The sequence below is a fragment of the Cydia amplana genome, chromosome Z (genome assembly GCF_948474715.1).
Source record: "Cydia amplana chromosome Z, ilCydAmpl1.1, whole genome shotgun sequence".
Taxonomy (NCBI): domain Eukaryota; kingdom Metazoa; phylum Arthropoda; class Insecta; order Lepidoptera; family Tortricidae; genus Cydia; species Cydia amplana.
In genome coordinates, this window is record NC_086096.1 from 7,933,054 (window position 1) to 7,951,918 (window position 18,865).

General features: G+C 38.3%; 2 protein-coding genes across 2 annotated transcripts; one reads left to right on the plus strand and one right to left on the minus strand.

The window, feature by feature from the left end:
* The first annotated feature begins 1,378 nt into the window (after nucleotides 1-1,378).
* LOC134661069 (probable cytochrome P450 305a1) lies at nucleotides 1,379-14,918 on the plus strand. The gene is made up of 8 exons (XM_063516971.1): nucleotides 1,379-1,618; nucleotides 5,617-5,871; nucleotides 6,131-6,349; nucleotides 6,567-6,748; nucleotides 11,795-11,894; nucleotides 12,314-12,491; nucleotides 12,740-12,999; nucleotides 14,706-14,918. Exons 1-8 carry the CDS (start codon nucleotides 1,528-1,530, stop codon nucleotides 14,882-14,884), a joined length of 1,464 nt encoding a protein of 487 aa, XP_063373041.1. The 5' UTR covers nucleotides 1,379-1,527; the 3' UTR covers nucleotides 14,885-14,918.
* Nucleotides 14,919-15,654: 736 nt separating this feature from the next.
* LOC134660753 (uncharacterized) lies at nucleotides 15,655-18,654 on the minus strand. Its single transcript, XM_063516537.1, has 2 exons — nucleotides 17,145-18,654; nucleotides 15,655-16,687 (listed from the first exon to the last, which is right to left on the minus strand). The coding sequence occupies exons 1-2, from the start codon at nucleotides 17,261-17,263 to the stop codon at nucleotides 15,655-15,657; spliced, it is 1,152 nt and encodes a 383-aa protein (XP_063372607.1). The 5' UTR covers nucleotides 17,264-18,654.
* Between the last annotated feature and the right edge of the window lie 211 nt (nucleotides 18,655-18,865).

Sequence of the window (18,865 nt, forward strand, 5' to 3'; positions counted from 1 at the left end):
GACAGTTGACTGCTGCTTGGAATCTGGGTCGTAAGCATATATCCAAGACTCGGCACCACTAACCATATCATAAACGTGTTTTGACTCTCCTCAGTTGAATCGCTGCAGAGTTTGGCGACACCATCTAACACGGGCTGTTTTTTGTACTCGGTGGGCGAGTCCGACTCGTACTTGTCTGGTTTTTTTTTATGTCTGTAGTGTAGTGTATATCGTTCTTGATATTTACCTAACTAATTATAGTAATTATTCTGTCAAGATGGATAGATAAATAAAAATTCCATTAAATTGCGAGACGTCTTTAATACGAGTAGTTAAAAAACTTCACTTAGACATTATTTTAATCCACACGTTTCGTTGGCGTGAATTGATCATTGTTAGAAAAAATAACGTTTCCAGTTAAAGTGATCAGGTGAACAATGCCTCGCTTTGAGGAGTAATCGGTTTCCATTGACATGAACACTTACTATTCACTATTCAGTAGGTGCTTGGTAAAGGAAAACACTAAGACTTATTTCAACGAAATCTGGAATATTTTGACTTTTTAGAGTCTGAGGGGTTTGAAATCGTGAAATAAAATAATATTTTTAATGACGTTTACCACTTTTTGCACTATGTTGAGGTTGAGGAAGGTTCTCGAGAAAGACGTGGTATTAGCGATTACCTACGTATTAATTTGTCATAACTTATTAGCCCGGCGCCCATCAATATTGCACAATATTATTTTGCAGGTAATCAGTCCGGGACCATCACTAAAAAAAGTACGTTTATCGTCAAAAAGCTAGGTAGGTACACAAACAACATTTATGAACACAAAAACCGGTCGATTAAGAGGTCATTTAATTCGCGCACTGAGGGTACCGTAAAAATTAACACGTTTCGTTGCAATTAACGCGAAATAATTTTTGCCCTGACTTCGAAACATAAATATCTGTTCCGACCACATTAAATCTGGAAGTAAAGTAGAAAATGTGCATCCGAGTGTACAGCGCCATCTATTTGCTAAATTACTCACTATGATACCCCACTGACTTTAAAATGTTGCCTTGGGCCAGACTCGCACTTGGCCGGCTTTTTAATCCATTCGAAATTCGAACTTACAAGATCTCTCTTGTCACTTCGAACTGAAATCAATTCACAACAGCGCCATCTATCGGGCTTTACCGCGCTTAACCTTATCGAGCCCATACTAATTTGCAAGTTATCCGATGCACGCGTGTTTGTTGTGATGCCGTTTTGATAAATCCCTGCGATAGTACTTCATATTGTAAGACCTATTAAGAACCGTATTGGTAAGGCTCTAAAGTGTTCTTTCGCAATACAATAAAGCGTCGGTGAAAAAAATGTGGAGAATAAAAAAATGCTAACAATAATGCTCTATCGAATCGTCATCGCGTTTTGTGGCAAGGGAATGTGGGATAGAAGAGTGCAGTCGATCTCCGGTCGCGGCGCGGACGCGTTCTCTAGCCGCACACATCAATCAATCACTGGAAAGCCGCACGCGCACCGCCCGACGCGCGCTCTTACAAAATGATTACAGCACTCCTTTTTGCTATTTTAGTGACATTTCTGACAGGATACATACTTCAAACAATTACTAAACCTAAGAAATATCCACCAGGTACGTACGTGTTAAGCTAAAATGAATAATTACATTCATAATTTTCCTTATTTCACAACAATATCGATTTTCAATTATTTTCTATTTAGACTGGTTACGTAACGATTACTAATACTGGACGCATGATTTTTTTACTGTTAGTCATATACCTGGTCTTCTCATTGTTTAGAACATATATTTGTTAGCATACGAAATACTTTTTAGAATCATATCATAACCTAAAAGCGCTCTACGCGATGGTAACAGTGGCTATTTTAGCGAGGTGTTCATATGTTCAATTGATCAATTAACATGTATCGGCATTCGGATGTATGTGCTCGCCAAATAAATATGATTTAATACCGTCATTGGTGGACAAAAAATATCTTGCGTTACATTGAAGGTCTTTAACGCAGGGTTAGGCCGATTTTTAAATTAAGTAAATAATTTATTTCATCCCTTTTAGGGTAAGTAGGTAAATACATTCTACTTGCCTACCTATTTTTTATGTTATTTATTAACTTAATACACATCATTGGTTATAGTACGGCCCTTCTGAGGTGAACTTTTCGCTTCAAACCTTAATCTTTCAAACAAAGGCCATTGTCTCTATTATCGCAAAACCGCTAGCTCCAGACTTAGCACGTGCCAGTACAACATTCATTTTGAAAAACAACCGGTATCGTCATAGTATTAAGGTTCAAATTTAATGTCACTGATATTCTAGATATTACGTTTTGGTAGTGTAGGACGATAGACCGCCCCGAAGCGATACGGCACTCATATTATTTTGATACTTAGTGTTGTGTTAAAAATGAAAGGTGGTTATTTATTATATTGTTTTATTTAAATTATTAGCTTGCGGTGGTAAATGTAATAATTTACAAAGATGCAGCTGCAAGCATTGTTATTTTTTCTTATCTTAAAAATACTGTGAAATTAACACCTCTGATGTGATGCCGACGCATAGTGACAATAAAAACACTGATAAGGATTTGCGACCTGACCACTATTGTTTTCCATACCTAAATACAATAGGTTTATGAGAAGAGCGGTGTCCAAGATCCGTGTGCATGAGAAGTGGGGCACATTATTTTATCATTTAGCGACCCTAAATCAGGCTTTAGTCGGTTTCTAATATCGTAACCGTGTGCTTCGTGTTATTTATATAAGTACTCTGCCCGATATTGTTAAAAACTTGACGACCTACTTACGTGACCCTGGATTATGATTGCATACTGTTTGGATTTTTGTGCGACAGAGAGAGTTGAATAACGACAAATTTAGCTGTCTTTTTCTTGCTATCCCAACTTTATTTGCATCAAAAATCATTTTCACTTGTAATATATTATTTTTGATTGTTGAAACTTATTAATGTTAAATTTACATTATTACCTTAGATTTTGTTATATAACAAATATACAACGCTTTATCATAAATAACCGTGTTTCATTTTTAACACTACACTAAGTATCAAAATAATATGAGTGCCGTATCGCTTCGGGGCGGTCTATCGTCCTACACTACCAAAACGTAATATCTAGAATATCAGTGACATTAAATTTGAACCTTAATACTATGACGATACCGGTTGTTTTTCAATATGAATGTTGTACTGGCGCGTGCTAAGTCTGGAGCTAGTGGCTTTGCGATAATAGAGACAATGGCCTTTGTTTGGAAGATTAAGGTTTGAAGCGAAAAGTTCACCTCAGAAGGGCCGTACTATAAACGAGTTTTTTTAGTAGCTGTTAAATAGTACTTCATGTAGAATATAAGGGACTAGATAATATTTATAGTAAAATATTGTTCAGGCGATAAATCATTTGCCGTTTAGGTGATAAAGCAAAATTTAAGCAAAATAAAACTATGTGACAAGGACCAAAAGTTGGGGAATCAGTAGGACTACAACGTGAATACGAGTAAGATATTTACTGGATTATTCAGAAACGCTTGCTTTATTAGAAAACACAATCCTCCTAATGAGAGGACGGACGATGCCCTCTTAATATATTTTCATTTAGTTTGTTTTGTACTATTTTCACACGCAATCGCCATCTTATACGTAGGTCGTAGGATCTATATAGAGAAAATTATCTACATCTAGGTATGTAATAGTATTTTATGCAACCGTTGTTTAAGAGGGGTCAAAAAAGGCGAGTGGCGTGAGTAACAATTTGAGGCGAAGCCGAAAATTGTTAATAAAGACGCCACGAGTATTTTTTGACTCAGTTAAACAACGTTGCATACAATACTTTTTCTACGACCAAACACTTTGAAATAAAATTGTAAATTTAACAAATATTTTTCATGTCATCTAGTGGACTTCTACCTACGGTATCTACCTGTTTTTAGTGATTCTTGTGCTATTACTGATATTTCTTCAGGCGTAGACACTAAGTTTTTGTCTTCATCCATTTTAACTTGAAAGACACACTGTTTTTTAACACAAAAGTTAAGTTTTCATCCGACAGGCACAATAGTATTCATATTCAAGATTCACAATATTCAAGAAGTAGCAAAGAATGGAGGGTACGAGCGGGAAAAGAATGAATGAAATTAAAAAAAAAAACATGTCTGTGGTTCACTTATTTGTATATTTCTTTCTCGCTCTCACTTATGGGTGCGACGAACCAAGGTCGTGTTGCGGTGCGACAGTGTGTTATGACTATAAGGTTGGCAACAATGTATTTTTTAAGTGGCCATTACACGAAGTATTGTAAAAGAGCCAGAAAGATACTGCGTGTATGCACAAATGCTTTTTTAGGGAATAGACTAAAGACTTGTCTTGACAACTTTAAGATAGGGTTTTAAAGATGTGTGCACGACCCTTTAAATGACAAATAAAAGTACGGGAGTAGAAAAATACATTAATAATCCATTCCATCTAGTATAAAACAAACAAGTAATATTAGGTACCTACTAGTGGAACCTCGCGTTAAGATTCATAAGCTTAAAAAACTTAAAAACAAAAATACTTCTTTGAGTCACTATCACAGAGCACTCGCAATGGTCTTAAAGTGCCATAGTCGCTAAAATGGCCCTTAATCAATTTCTACCATTTTGAACATTTTACAAAATCTAAACGACAGTAAAAAACATATATATCTAATTTGATATATTGAACCTGCTTGCAAAATTTCACGAGAATCGGTTAAGTTAAGAATTGCGACTGTAGAGGAGAACATCCGGACATACGAAAGCCCGAGTCAAAACGGAGACCTTCGCTAAACCTTTCGATCAATAATTAAGGGCTGATTTTAGAGAAACGAATGAAATTATGATAATGACATCAGAATCGTGCGGGTTATCAATGAAATAAATCGTATCCGTCTGGGGACAGGCCTACACCTTTTAATCGAAGATAATCTGTGGCAGAATTGTTCCAATTACTATTAGGTACGCCTACTACACATAAATATTTACCTAGCTGTAGGTATGTATTATTCCTGACACTTATTCTTGGCAAAATTGTAACAAATTTAACAAGCTTGATTTTAAAAAACTGAGATATCTACGCTTTGAGACATTTGTATTGTATCGTTTAACTATTCGTTTCAATGATCCGGAATTTATGTAATAGTTACTTACGACAATTGATACCAATTGTCGTTACACACAATGCTCATGTCCTTTAGTTATATTCAGTCTGCTGAAATAATATAGGAAGTATCCTTGGAATCCCATCTAGTCTATGGTAAAATATAGCAAGTTTCCTTGGAATCCCATTGTTTTCCCAGCAAGTTTTAGTCGCAGGAAGCTTGGTTTCAACATGTGCTTTTTTGTTAAGAAATTTTCAAGGAATATATCTTACATAGTCACTTTTTTCTTTACTCCAATACTATTCTCCATAAAAAAACCGTCAACCGGGTCATTGCATAAGGGGAGGGATGGAAACGGTAGTGTGCTTTAGGCACCATACCCAAAGGTTTCACGCTATACCATAAGTTTCAAACCTTTATTGATTGGTTTTTCAGAAAACATAAAAACACCGTATCATATACCCAAATTTATATTTTCAGGTCCAAAATGGCTACCGTTTGTTGGATGCAGCAACTTAGTACAAAAAATGAGCAAACTACATGGCTCGCAGTGGAAAGCGCTCTCACAAATAGCCAAAGAATATTCAACTCAGGTGCTTGGTCTGAAGTTAGGAAGTGAATTAGTTGTAGTCGTGTATGGAGACCGAAATATACGTCAAGTACTTATGGAACCGGAATTTGAAGGCAGACCAAACAGTTTTTTCATCAAATTACGATGTTTCGGAAAGAGGATGGGTACGTTGTTTGTTAATAGGTACCTATTATGTAAGTATTTAAGCTAAATTAAACACTTGATGCATTGCAATACCGGACATCAATTGTTTGACATGGACGGCATGTGTGCGATGTGGTTGCCTTAGACAGTTGCGATTGACATGCTGAACCCGTTTTAATATTACAAAATAAAAAAAAATATGTACCAACTGTATACCGCCTTTTCTCTGTTGAATATTGTATAACTAAATGTCTCGTCAATAATGTTAATTTTTTTAAGGAATAACATCAGCAGATGGCCCATTATGGCGAGAACACAGAAAATTTGCAGTCAAACATCTCAAAAATGTTGGCTTCGGCAAGGCATCCATGGAACAAGAGATACAGCAAGAAATGGCTAGATTAGTTGATTACATACGAAATAATAATTCTAAACCAATTAGTCCAAAGAGTATTCTTGCTACAGCCGTTATGAATGTTCTGTGGAAATATGTGGCAGGTAAAATAAGGCCTTCTGTTTTGTAGTTTTAATTGTTAATATTTCTACGAACGCTTCAAGCAACACGGATCCTAGTTCATTGAGCTTACTGTGGGACTAGGTCGATCTGTGTAAAATTATCCTATAATATTTATTTATTTAAAAAAGACGGTCGAATTGATAACCTTCTTTTTTGGAGTCGGTTAAAAATCAATCAAAATTGGATACCGGTTTTCAGGAGAATCCATTGAAGAAGATCGTCTTAAGTTGCTGCTAGAACTGCTGAGTGCCCGATCTAAGGCGTTCTCCATGGCCGGAGGGTGGCTCAATCAGTTCCCTTGGTGCAGATTCTTCTTCCCTGAAGCAAGCGGATATTCGCTTATAAACAGAATTAATTCACAAATATCCGCTATTATTGAGGTAAGTTATTGTTACCAAAAAACCTAAACGCTGGTGAAAACCTAGCGAGGTTATTTTTATCAGCGGATAAGAATGTACATGTGTGATGACACTGATGACGAAGTTACGTTGCAGTTGTGTTCTGCTGAGGTATATATTTTTACTTCGATCGTAGAATATTTGTGAGCCTTACCGCATATGTGCCGGCGGCCGATCATAAAATCCGTCAGGTCATGAAATTCCAAGGCATATCATGAAACGCCGCCATGTCATGATATGTCTAAATGTGCATCCACATCGCAGTTAACTTTTGTGAAGGAATGTGGTTAAATTAGGCAACTTACTTATTTACAGTTGCACAGTCTAGCTCAACGTTGCATCACAAATGTAGATGGACCTTAAGATTTGTCCATGAATAACAGGACAACTAACATCATCATCTAGATGATGTTAGCTAATGTTATCTGCGGAAAAATACAGGCGTAGAGTCTGTGCGGAAAGAGAAGAGTCGTGGCAGAAATGGGAACTAACATTTTCAATTTTATATGGCAATCAAACCTTTGACACCTGTCTTGTAAAAAGTAAACAAACTTCTGTCATTGTATATTTGTATTAACAAAAACCGCAAGCTTTGTGTATAAAATATTTTCAAAACACGATAAAACCGTACATAAAACCACAAGGAAAATTATATTTAACATTGTTCGGTTTTGTCAGCGGGAAGAAAACGGTCAAAAGCCGACTATCGACTTACAAAAAGTCGCGGATATTGATGTTGTATTTATATTTAATATTAAATAATTACCTATTTAATAAGCCCCCTAAGTAACTTTTCTCCGGTACATAATCGGTAAGTATATTCATTCAAAATATATTCATTTTCATAAATGTGCAGGTCATGGTATATCTTTAAAATAACTGACGAATAGTCTTGATACTTGCCATTTTATGCATTTTTATATGTATTTTTTTTAGGATTGAGTAAAAGTACCTACGGTAGTATCTCGTTAAAAGACCGCTATGTAGGTGATATGCAAGAATTTGTAATATACGTGCCGGATTCAAGCACAGCACAACCAATTCAGATGAAGATAGTTCTATGAGTGTCCCACATGTGACACTGAATATTTTAATTCAGACTTCGATTACAAAGAATAAAACTTTTTCTAATAAAATATTTTTTTATTTGTAAGTTCGTTTACTAGGTTCTGTTAGTTACGAAATTATATTTCATATTTAGCAGTGACTTTTCGGCGAAGTAAAATATCGTGAGATGAGAGAACCGGACATATCCCAATAAGGCATTGGTTCCTAACCTGGGGGTAATTACCCCCGTGGGGGTAAAACTGGTATTTTACGGGGGTAATAAGCTAACCTATTTTAACAATACAACAAACGTACACGTTTTATTTTTTATTACCATTGGGAGGAGGGGTAAAATCAGGTTCCCTAGTTAGTCATAGGGGTAACCGGACTGAAAAGGTTAGGAACAACTGCAATAAGGCCTACCTACTCATGCACTATTTTATATCCCAGATAGTAAAATTAAAGTTATATTGCCCAATTTCTACCCGATCTACCCGGTTTTGTATTAAAAGAACTGTTGGACTGCACAGATTAGGCAGTAAATAAATGAGACTATCTTGTTTGGTACTAAAATGACAGTTGTATTGGGCAGATTCTTAACTAGTTTTAGCAGTTTTGTCAATCGCACTGTCACTTTTTAGTATCCGAGACATAAAAACAAGTGTGTTTTAGAAAGAAAACTAGTGCCTGCGCTAAATTAGAGGATTGAGTTGACGAGTCGACACCACCACCATGCTCCGTTTAGTATAAGCCGTGGCAAAAAACCAGAACAAAAGGGATTCAAATATCATGACCTTTAGTGTCGTACTATAATCACGTGACCAGTGTTGTCAGCCTATCAAAAACTAGAAAATAGCACTGGCGCGCCCTCAAATCCCACGACTCTTCTCTTTCCGCACAGACTCTAACAATCGTTATTTGTACAACAAGAGATCAAAGTTTGATATTTCTTCGAGTGCTTATTTTGAGTCCCGTGCAAGCGAAAGATTCTATACTCGCTACGCTCGTGAATCTAATTTAGAATCTTGAGGTAAGGGACTCAAAAGCGCACGAGATGTAAATAACTTTAATCTCGTGTAGTTCACAAAACTTTTCACCTCAGCAGTGAGAACATATTAGAGAACCCGAAAAATGTATTCTTTCTTCATCACTTACCTCTATTCACTCATGTTTTCATAAGATACGAGGGGTGTTCAAAATATTCTCGGTATGAGAATGAAAACAAACAAGTACGAAAAGTATGATATTTTTATTTTTCAATATACTCCCCCCCTATGTTCATACACTTAAAAGATCGATCAACTATTTTTTTTAATCCCTCGTAAAAATATTTTTTATCTTTCGTGTAAAAATGCTCCTCCACTGCCGCCTTCAATGCTTCATCGTCAGAAAATTTATTTCCACGCAGATCCTTTTTAAGATTGGGGAGCAAAAAGAAGTCGCTGGGGGCTAAGTCCGGACTATACGGTGGGTGAGTAACAGTTTTAAACCCACATTCAACAATGGCTGCCTTGGCAATATGAGCAGTATGGACGGGGGCGTTGTCATGCAGAAGCAGAATACCTTTGGTTAACTTTCCTCGCCTCTTTTCTTTAATTACATCCTTTAATTGACGTAGAATGTTAGCGTAGTACTGTCCTGTGATATTTACACCTTTTTCTTTATAATCGATTAGTAATACTCCTTCACAATCCCAAAATATCGTGGCCATGACCTTGCCAGCTGAAGGGATGACCTTGAACTTCTTGGGATGAGCTGAACCCTTAATGTGCCACTGCATGGACTCTTGTTTACTCTCTGGGTCATAATGATGAACCCAGGTTTCATCTCCAGTAACTATTCTTTGCAGCACCTCATCAGGATTTTCACCGCACAGGTCAATAAAATCGGAACAACAAGCTACACGCATGTCTTTTTGAAGCCGAGTCAGCATTCGCGGAACCCATCTTGCACTTACTTTTGACATATTAAGATGGTCATGTATAATATCATGTACGGTACCAATAGAGAGATTGGTTACTTGTGCTATAGATTTTACCTTCACTCGACCATCTTCCAATATAAGTTTTTCCACTTTATCAATATTTTCTTGTGAAGTAGCTACTACAGGCCGGCCAGGTCTAGGGTCATCTTCAATACTCTCCCTTCCGCGTTTAAACTCGCTTGACCACTTTTGAATGGTAGATAAAGAAGGAGCAGACTCACGGTAAACACAATCCATTTCCTCTTTTATGGTTTTTTGATTTTTACCCTGTTTTGTCAAGAATTTTATCACGCATCGATGTTCTAATTTAGTTAACATTGTCAATTCGCACATGATGTTCATGTTTGTTCAGCAATTGCAGAAAAACAAAAGACTATCTCGGTTCGAATTATACTTTTTTTTAATGTCAATGAATAAACCTTAGCGGCCAGTAACGAAAGAAATTTTAGAAGAGGTCGTAAGATATCAATACCGAGAATATTTTGAACGCCCCTCGTATACTTAAGTTTTCACCTCAGCAGCTCGAACAAGGGTACTTTGCTGCTTAAAAACAGTGAGCAAAATCGCGTTTTGCTCACTGAGTGAGCAAAATCGCATTTTGCTCATTTTGTCTCACTCAGTGAGCAAAATGCGATTTTGGTCACTGTTTTTAAGTAGCAAAGTATCCTTGTTCGAGCTGCTGAGGTGAAAAAAAAATTATTCACGCAAAGTTACTGAAGGCATTTCTCATGATTATGAGTTTCGTTTGTGAATTTTGGCGAGTGATCGCCAACATTTTGTATGAACTATCATCATTATTATACCATCCATTGAACATTTACGGCGTGTAGGTAAATATGGCGCTTGTTTTTGGCGGCAGTTTCTGCCGCTGAGCCTGCCGATTTAGCGGTGTGTCCTACATGGGACGCAGCAAATGTACTCACACAAGTTGCGTCCCATATAAGACACCGCCCTCTCTGCCAGGGAAGCAACGTCAGCCCGTCGGGTCGGTTGCCGTCTGTTTGAGACAGCCCTGGTGGTTCAAGGAGGCACGGAACACCCACCTACAGCATGGCTCGAGTACGATTTCGTTTAGAGAATGGTGCCTGGGGAAACGACCGGCGCATCTCTGACAGCTGAGCCCATGGTGGCCGTTCTCCTCCACCATCACTCCGCAGATGCAGCGGTGCGGGTTGCACACCTTGCACCCCAACCTTAAGGCCACTGCCATAAATTACAATATATTTTATTATTATCAATACTAAATTTTTTATCTTTAGTGACCAGTTTCTCAAGAGTAGTATATATATCTTCGTGATTTGTGTGTTTTTGACGATAAATGCCGATTAACATTATATTTCTTGGGTGTTATAATAACTTTACATATTGAGCAATATATATGACCTTTCCGTGACGTAAGTTCGGACTGCTGTCATAGTATTCTATCCATTTCAATACGTAGGTGTGCAAAGTAACAAATAAAGCAAATCTTTTTTATTAAATAGACGCCACTGCACCAACAAATACAAGTATTAACGACAGTCATAATGACGCATGTCAGCTATGTATTTATTTGTTTTTTAGATGGCCACTTAAATGGGCTTATCAGATCAGTTGTCACTTCAAAGAGTATTACACAAACCTTTTAACCGCCAGCAATTTTTGATCGAGCGTGCTGTGTCGCCACCGACAGTAATTGTACCACGCAGAGTAAGGTTGGCATAGTTACGGGAGTTATAAATGTGCTGTAAAAACCAAATCAGATCTTTGTCTTATTTATCAGACTGTGGCGAAATGAGCTGGATATGTAATGTCTTATATATCAGACTCTGGCGGTTAAAGGGTTAAAGATTAATACATGAGAACAGGTAACTATGTTACAAATACTAAGTACTCAAATACTCGTAAGTTACGATGTTTATTGTAAACCTTACCAAATGCTTTGCCCGTAAAATGCCCGCTGTAGTGCGACGTATGGTTATAAATCAACCTTACTTAATAAATATGTCTTGTTCCAGGAAGCAATACAAAAACATAAAAATAATGCAGCTAAAAGTGGTGACGATTTTATTTATTCGTTCTTAAATGAAATGAAGGCGAAGAAAGGCACATTTACGGGTAATAGGATGTTTTTGAGCTTTATATAGTTGAATATTTTAAATAAGTAATAGTACATTATTACAGAGGCCGGGAAATGGCAATTCGTGGAAGAGTATCGATTTTGTCGGACGATGTGATGCAGACCCGACAAAGAAGACGAATCCACGAATTGCTATTCCTGCCGAGGCATATATAGTCCTTTTCTCCAAACATGCGAGGAAATAAGGTAAATTATTATTATTTATGCATCAAGCATTACAAATGGAACCTTCACATCAAAAACATTTTCCCTCTTTAATTATTAAAAAAAGTTAAAGGCACAACTCATACTGCCATTCAGTAACATTCAATATTCGTTCATTCAGTTGAATTGTGCATTATAAGCTGTATGTGCACGCCTGAGATCCTATTTCAATTCAATTTGTTTTTTTTTTCAGAACTACAGTTAAAAGTGGTATGCCTAGATATGCTCATCGCTGGGTCACAAACTACAAGTAACTTGATGGAATTCACTTTTCTGACGGTTCTAAGGAACCAGCATATACAGGACAAAATTTATGATGAAATACAACGTGTCATAGGAAATAATGTGCCTAGTTGGACTGATAGTCACAAGTAAATCAATAACCTTTGTTTTTAACATCCTTCTACCAGTCTTTCTATATTTCTACCAGTGATTCAGAACGGTTATAATGGCGGTCACATTTATTACTTAAACTTGACAATTTGACAACTATTAGAAGCTTGAAAAAACTAGATATATTTTGTATGTATTTAATTTGGCAGCAAAATTAATTTATTCAGGCTTCATTTTCATTTAAATTAAATATGATCAGTGTAATCAAATGTTTAAATGTTTTCAGGCTTGTTTACACATCGGCTTTCCTGCTGGAAGTTCAAAGGTGTTATGCAATAGTGCCTCTGATGGGTCCTAGAAGGGTCTTAAGTGACAGCATTGTAGATGGCTATATGATTCCAAAGGACACCACTGTATTGATATCAGTCGGCGACCTTTATTTGGACCCGAACATTTTCGAAGACCCTCATGAATTTAAGCCTGAGAGATTTATCGATCAGCACGGCGCGTTGAAAAATGCCGAGCACGTGTACACCTTCGGCTTAGGTAGGTCACGTAATGCCACCAATTCATGGTTCCTTTCGTTAAAACTGAAATGTTATCTCTTAGAAGGTATCCGCCATTTTTTTTATTATATACTAAAATCGCAATCCGTAACAGTTACTATCACCTTTTTATCAGGAGTTTCATGGTATAAATATATGCACTAAATGTCATACCTACCGGTTAAAGTTTCGCCTTATGGTTGGAAAGTCAAAGTCAAACTGGTTTTATCAAAGCGATTCTTTGATAAAACCAGTAGATTCGACAATTAGTGTACTACATTTTAATACGATTTCTATGCTGACGTAAGTAAATTTTTCGTTTCAATGTGACAGTAGATAATAACACAATCGTCATTCATTTGACGAGGAGCATTTTCTATGGCCATTATATTCCATGTACTCGGTTCTCTATGATGAAATAAAATATATTTGTTATTGATGAACAACGGGAGCCAATCGCCTGTGATTTTTTGCTAGCAATATCTATTAAGTAGGTATTTTTCGGTCAAATAAATGTGTTAAGTGGTACCTGCTAAAAGTGGTAAACTAATATAGTTATATAAATATATTGAGAGAGTAAATTAGTAACTACTTATTTGAATGTGCCATGACTGTCATTAACTGACTTCCCAGTTACAAGATTTGGTAGTTACTAGTTTTTATAAAAAAACAACTAACAACTGGCTTTCCAACCCGTTAAGAAGTGTTCGCTTTGTCAATTTCTACTTAGTACTTTTTAATAACATTAATACCTCATTAACCTCTTTGATTCGCTTACCTCCGCCTGCGAACGCAGGCCGGTAAGCCAATTTTGATCACGTCGGGGTCACCAGTTGTGGAACACTATTATTGAGAAATATAAATAATAAATCTTCGATAGTTAAAACGAAATACATTTTATTTGACAACACAAGAATAATATATAAGTCAGTCAGTTGACACCTAAAGTCTATTTTTTTATTCCGTAGACTGAAATGACAGTTAATAGTATGAACGTGAAATGTCATTTCATACTATTAACTGTCATTTCAGTCTACCGAATAAAAAAATAGACTTTAGTAATCAAAATAGGCTTACCGGCCTGCGTTCGCAGGCGAAGGTAAGCGAATCAAAGAGGTTCGTTACACCACTATCCAAATATCAATGGTATTAAAAAGTACTATAGTGCGTCAAGCAAATCTTGTCAGTAGCAATGTACTGCAAATTAAAGTAGGGTAACACCATGTAACACTCAAAGAGCAGAATTGCGCTAAGAAAAGCAGCAATGTACATCGAACCAAAACGTGTTTATTTTCCGCCCTTCATACGTCAGTTCGAGTGAATTATCATAACCTCAAATTTTAGTAATGTTTACCGTCAACGAGCATGATTGTACATTGTAGGCACCTTAGCTTTGCTTGAGGTCATGCATAATCTTGGTATTTAATGGTGACAGCAGAAATTTCTCTTGAAATAGAAACGATTCAGAATGTAAACAATAAGATGATGGCTGTCATTCACGATCCACATTCCACAGATAACACACAGATGACGCGCGATTTTGGAATTATTCGAACACAGTGTTGCTAACCCGCGATTTTTCAAATTTGCCGCCTTTTACTACTGACAAGATTTGGTTGATCCAGTATAGGTAAGTACATACTTTGAAAATACTGCTTTTCTCAAAATAGGTCGACGCAGCGAGTAAAATAATACTTTAATGTACAGGTCGAAGGAGGTGCCCCGGCGACGCTTTAGCTCGATCGTTCGTCTTCTTAACATTCGTGGGGATTATGCAGAAGTTTAAGATCCAGTGCCTCAACGGTGTCTATCCCAGCGACGAGCCAGTTATAGGCCTAATAGCTGCCCCTAGACCGTACTCCGCGATGTTTGTGCCACGGCAATGAGATGTTAAAGTTAAACAATAAAATTAATGACATAAGTGATCTTAATGACCTCAATATGATCAAATGATAAATATAACTACAACGCCTTATTAAACACGGCTATTCGGTCTTATGGCCACAGGCAGAAGGGTAGGATTCGAATTTAGGTACCTATATTATTATATAGGTATTAGTAGGTACATTTATTTGTGTTATGAGCATTTTTTTCTCAATATAAGTATGACATATTCTGCAAAGTGGTATCAGATCTCACTCTTGTCCTGCAGGATGTATTTGATTTAAAATTTAAATTGGATCTGAATTTGTTCCACCGTGTTTTATTGTATTTTTGTGCTACTTAGCTCGTAAAGGTTCTCTATACCAATTACTATTTTTGACAGTAAGGTCGCAATTAGACTATCATACAAATGATCATATATATGGGCATGGACCTAGAATATTACGGACGGACTGTCACCTAAGACAAACTGTGACACTGCAATGGCGGACGGTTTGAATGTGTGCGTGTAGACGAGTGTTCCCATGTAACACAAATTCTCCCCTAATGGTGAAACAATTATTTTTAATATCGTCCTTGTTTTCAAATAAAAAAATTAGGACAGTTTTACGTTAGACAATAAAAAAGGTGTGTACGTATCTGATTTTATAGGTCTTGAAAATGCGCAATATTTTTTTTTTTTTTTTTTTTTTTTCACTGTCAGTCATTTAATTAATACATGAAGGTACAAATGAAACAATATTTACATAAAACCTAAAAATAACAACTAAAACTAAATATAAAATATCTCTCCAAAGCTGCCCGCTTCTGGAATGGAACCTAGAATGCTGGCGGCGTTGCCCCTTTGAACCGCCAGACTTAAACTTTGAGCCAAGAAGGAGCCCGCCCTGTGGTCGCCCGAGACACCTATTAGTCTGACCGACACTTCCTTTATTAACTGTTTGGTGTCGGTCGACCATGGGCCCAGTGTTTCAATGGCGAGCGCCGCAAAATCGTATCGGTCCGTTATGAACGCATATTTGCGGCGCTTTAGTGTCTGGGCCTGGTCCGCGGCAGTCCCGGGCTTCCGAGCCGATCCCTCAACGTGGGACGGTGCTAGCGTATCGACGCAGGTAGCGTCCCACGCTAAAGGGCGGCCAAGGCTCCAGGGCACAAGAGTGCAGCCGTCAGGTCTCTTGCCGTCTGTGGCAGAGAGGCCTGACGGCTCCAGAGTTGCGGGTAGAGAGGCGGTGCAAAGGGCGCGGCGGATGAGGTCGTTTAATGTGGCGTGTCTATATAGTCGGCCTGCGCTCATTTGGCAATGTAAGCCGTGCCGTCCTAGAGCATCAACAGGTTGAGCGCATCGACTACAGGCGTGGGGCTCACATATTTTTAGGCCCAGGCGGAGGCAGACAGCGATGCGAAGGGCTGAAGGATCTAGAGTGGAGCCAAGGTTTCGCGATGGAAGCGCGTGCAGCCAATGTCCTGACTCCTTTTCGGAAACGGCTAATAGCCTCGCCCGTTCGTGGTTGTTATGGCAGTTTTGTAGTAGGAGTTGGTGTTGCGTTTTTATATTTATGACGTCCCATGTTGCTTGGCTAGATTTTTCCTCTGGTACCTGTTCGACGGGATGGTCTGCACTCCAAGCCGATTCAGCGTCCGCCAGGCACGACACCGACACATTAGTGGTTGAAGGGGTACGTAATATACCACCAATGAGGGTGAGCGTGCTATAGGCAGACGACAAAAAGGCCGGGAGAGCTAAACTGCCCGTCAAACGGATACCAAGACCGCCGTATTTGATCGGGAGGGTAGCTTGGATCCAACTGGGGGATGTGAAAGTTACGTTCAGAATTTTACTAACGGTGTCCTTTAAAATTTGGTCAATGTTTGCAGTAATTATGGGGAATTTCCAAAGTGGGGCGCAGCGAAGGATGTACAAAAATTTGGGCGAGAAAAGGCATAGTCGTAAGATGTAGAGGGCCATGTGTGGGTTGATTTCATAAAAAAGGTTCGAACACTTAAAGAATTTTTCTATTTTTGAATTTATGCATAACGGGATGGATTCGTCTAAAATGGGGGCTCCTAAAAGTGTGAGGGTTTCGCGGGATAATATGGAAATATTTGGTGTGAGCTGGTTAATCTCGTCGATAATAGAGGATCGGGCATTGGGCGGAATGGCTTCTGAAATGAACATTTCACACTTGTTAAAATTGATCGAAAGACCGATTTCTGAGAAGCGGTCAATTAAAGTTTTAAGGTCAGCCAACACAGAAGACTTACTGCCACCGATGGTGCCGTCGTCTAAATACCAGAAATTTAGGTCCGATGTGAGCTGAGTGATGACGGGGTGGATGGCTAGGCTGAAAATTGCGGGCCCTAGTGGGTCTCCTTGCTGGCATCCTACACAAGAAAGTATTTCATTATTTTTATACATGAGCTTTGAAGTGGTCCCATAACATTGCCAAAGGTAGCTATAAATTTCTGGTAAATCATTTTCAATTTGGGTCAATAAGATGCCTCGGTCTATGGAATTAAAGGCGTTTTTAACATCAACTTTCACAAGAATTTCGAAATTTTGGCTGTCTAAAAAAGAGCGAGTCGCATGTACTGCCGCTTCACATCCTCCTTTAAGTCCAAAGCCCAGCTGGGAAGGTTTAAATTTGCTTGTTAGACGGGAATGAAATTCACGGCAACAAATTTTTGATGTGAGGCGCCGAAATGTGTTTCCGACTGCAATTGGTCGTATTCCGCCATCTTTTTTCATGAGCGCAACAAGATTAGCCCCATATAGTACGGGGACGATGTCTTGGCAAACTTTACCAGTAAGCATAAGATTTGTGAGTGCGGTTAGCTCATCCAGTAAAGTCTCACCGGCATCTCCTGCAAGCGGGCTAGTTAAATCTTTTAGGTGTTGCGGAGAGATTCCGTCTAGTCCGCCTGCTGACCCAGTTGGAAAGGAGAGTATCGCATGTAAGATTGCAGTTTTCGATACTTGTAGCGGTTGGGAAGAGGTGACCGGTGGGTTAGGTTGCAATGAAGATGTTGAAACGGAGGGGTGTTTCTCTTGCAGATCATTGAGCACGGCAGGAGAGCAAGTCGCCAAGGTATCGCTGGAAAAAAGTAATCTAGTTGCTCCTTTTAAGTTACCATCGGATAATTTATTTTCTACCGATTTGCATTTGTACTTTGGGTTGGTTGATAATAAGCGAGGAGTTTGGTCTGTCGGGTTGTTAACGGAATGAGGTATGGGAAAGGAGGGGTGAGTTACGTTACTTTTGATAATTGATGTTAAACTTCGGTTTGATTTGATGTGTGGAATATGTAAATTTTGATAGGCGAATGTTAAAAGACGTTCCCAAGAAGCATTGCTGTTATCTGCTACCACTCTGGCTATGCACTCCGCCAGACTTCGTGCTACAGAAGAACGAGCACCTTTAGGTATACGTTTAGTCAATTTTGTTTCGTTCTTAAGGGTGGCTAGTAATTGAGCTAGGGATATAATTGGGCTAGTAGCAGTAGAGTCAGTATTAGCATTGCTGTTGGTTGCCACGTTGTTAGTCGTTGCTGTGGGCAGTTGCGGGTCGATTCGGGGGCTATGAGCGCGAACGCAGTGAATATTGAGGCCGCGTTGGCCTTTGTACCGTTTATGGTCGCAGCAGATGGGACATTCCAGGAGCGGGATCTCAGGTGGGGCATTTTGATTAAACATTGAAAATTTACATAAAAATACAAAGAAGTATGGATACAAAGATAAACACTAAATAGCAAATGAAAGGGAATTATTTACAACACATTTAAAAGTCTTAATTCGTTGGACCGTTTCCCAAAAGCGCAGTAGATTCCTCCAAAGGATCAGCCGTGACCCTTCGAAACTGGTATACACTTGAAGCACAACGTTCAAGGCTGACGCACTCACAAGACTCAGTGCCACGGGGGTCGGTAGTAATAAGTAACACGATAGAAATCACTTGTAAACAAGAAATTAAGTATTGCGCTGTTGT

Excerpts from the sequence above, each read along its gene's own strand:
- LOC134660753 (XM_063516537.1), bottom strand. The coding sequence starts at position 17,263 with ATGCCAGCAAGGAGACCCACTAGGGCCCGCAATTTTCAGCCTAGCCAT. Across the intron at positions 16,688-17,144 it reads CGACGGCACCATCGGTGGCA|TTGGATCCAAGCTACCCTCC; the intron begins GTAAGTCTTCTG and ends CACATCCCCCAG.
- LOC134661069 (XM_063516971.1), top strand. The coding sequence starts at position 1,528 with ATGATTACAGCACTCCTTTTTGCTATTTTAGTGACATTTCTGACAGGA. Across the intron at positions 1,619-5,616 it reads ACCTAAGAAATATCCACCAG|GTCCAAAATGGCTACCGTTT; the intron begins GTACGTACGTGT and ends TTATATTTTCAG. Across the intron at positions 6,749-11,794 it reads AAATATCCGCTATTATTGAG|GAAGCAATACAAAAACATAA; the intron begins GTAAGTTATTGT and ends GTCTTGTTCCAG.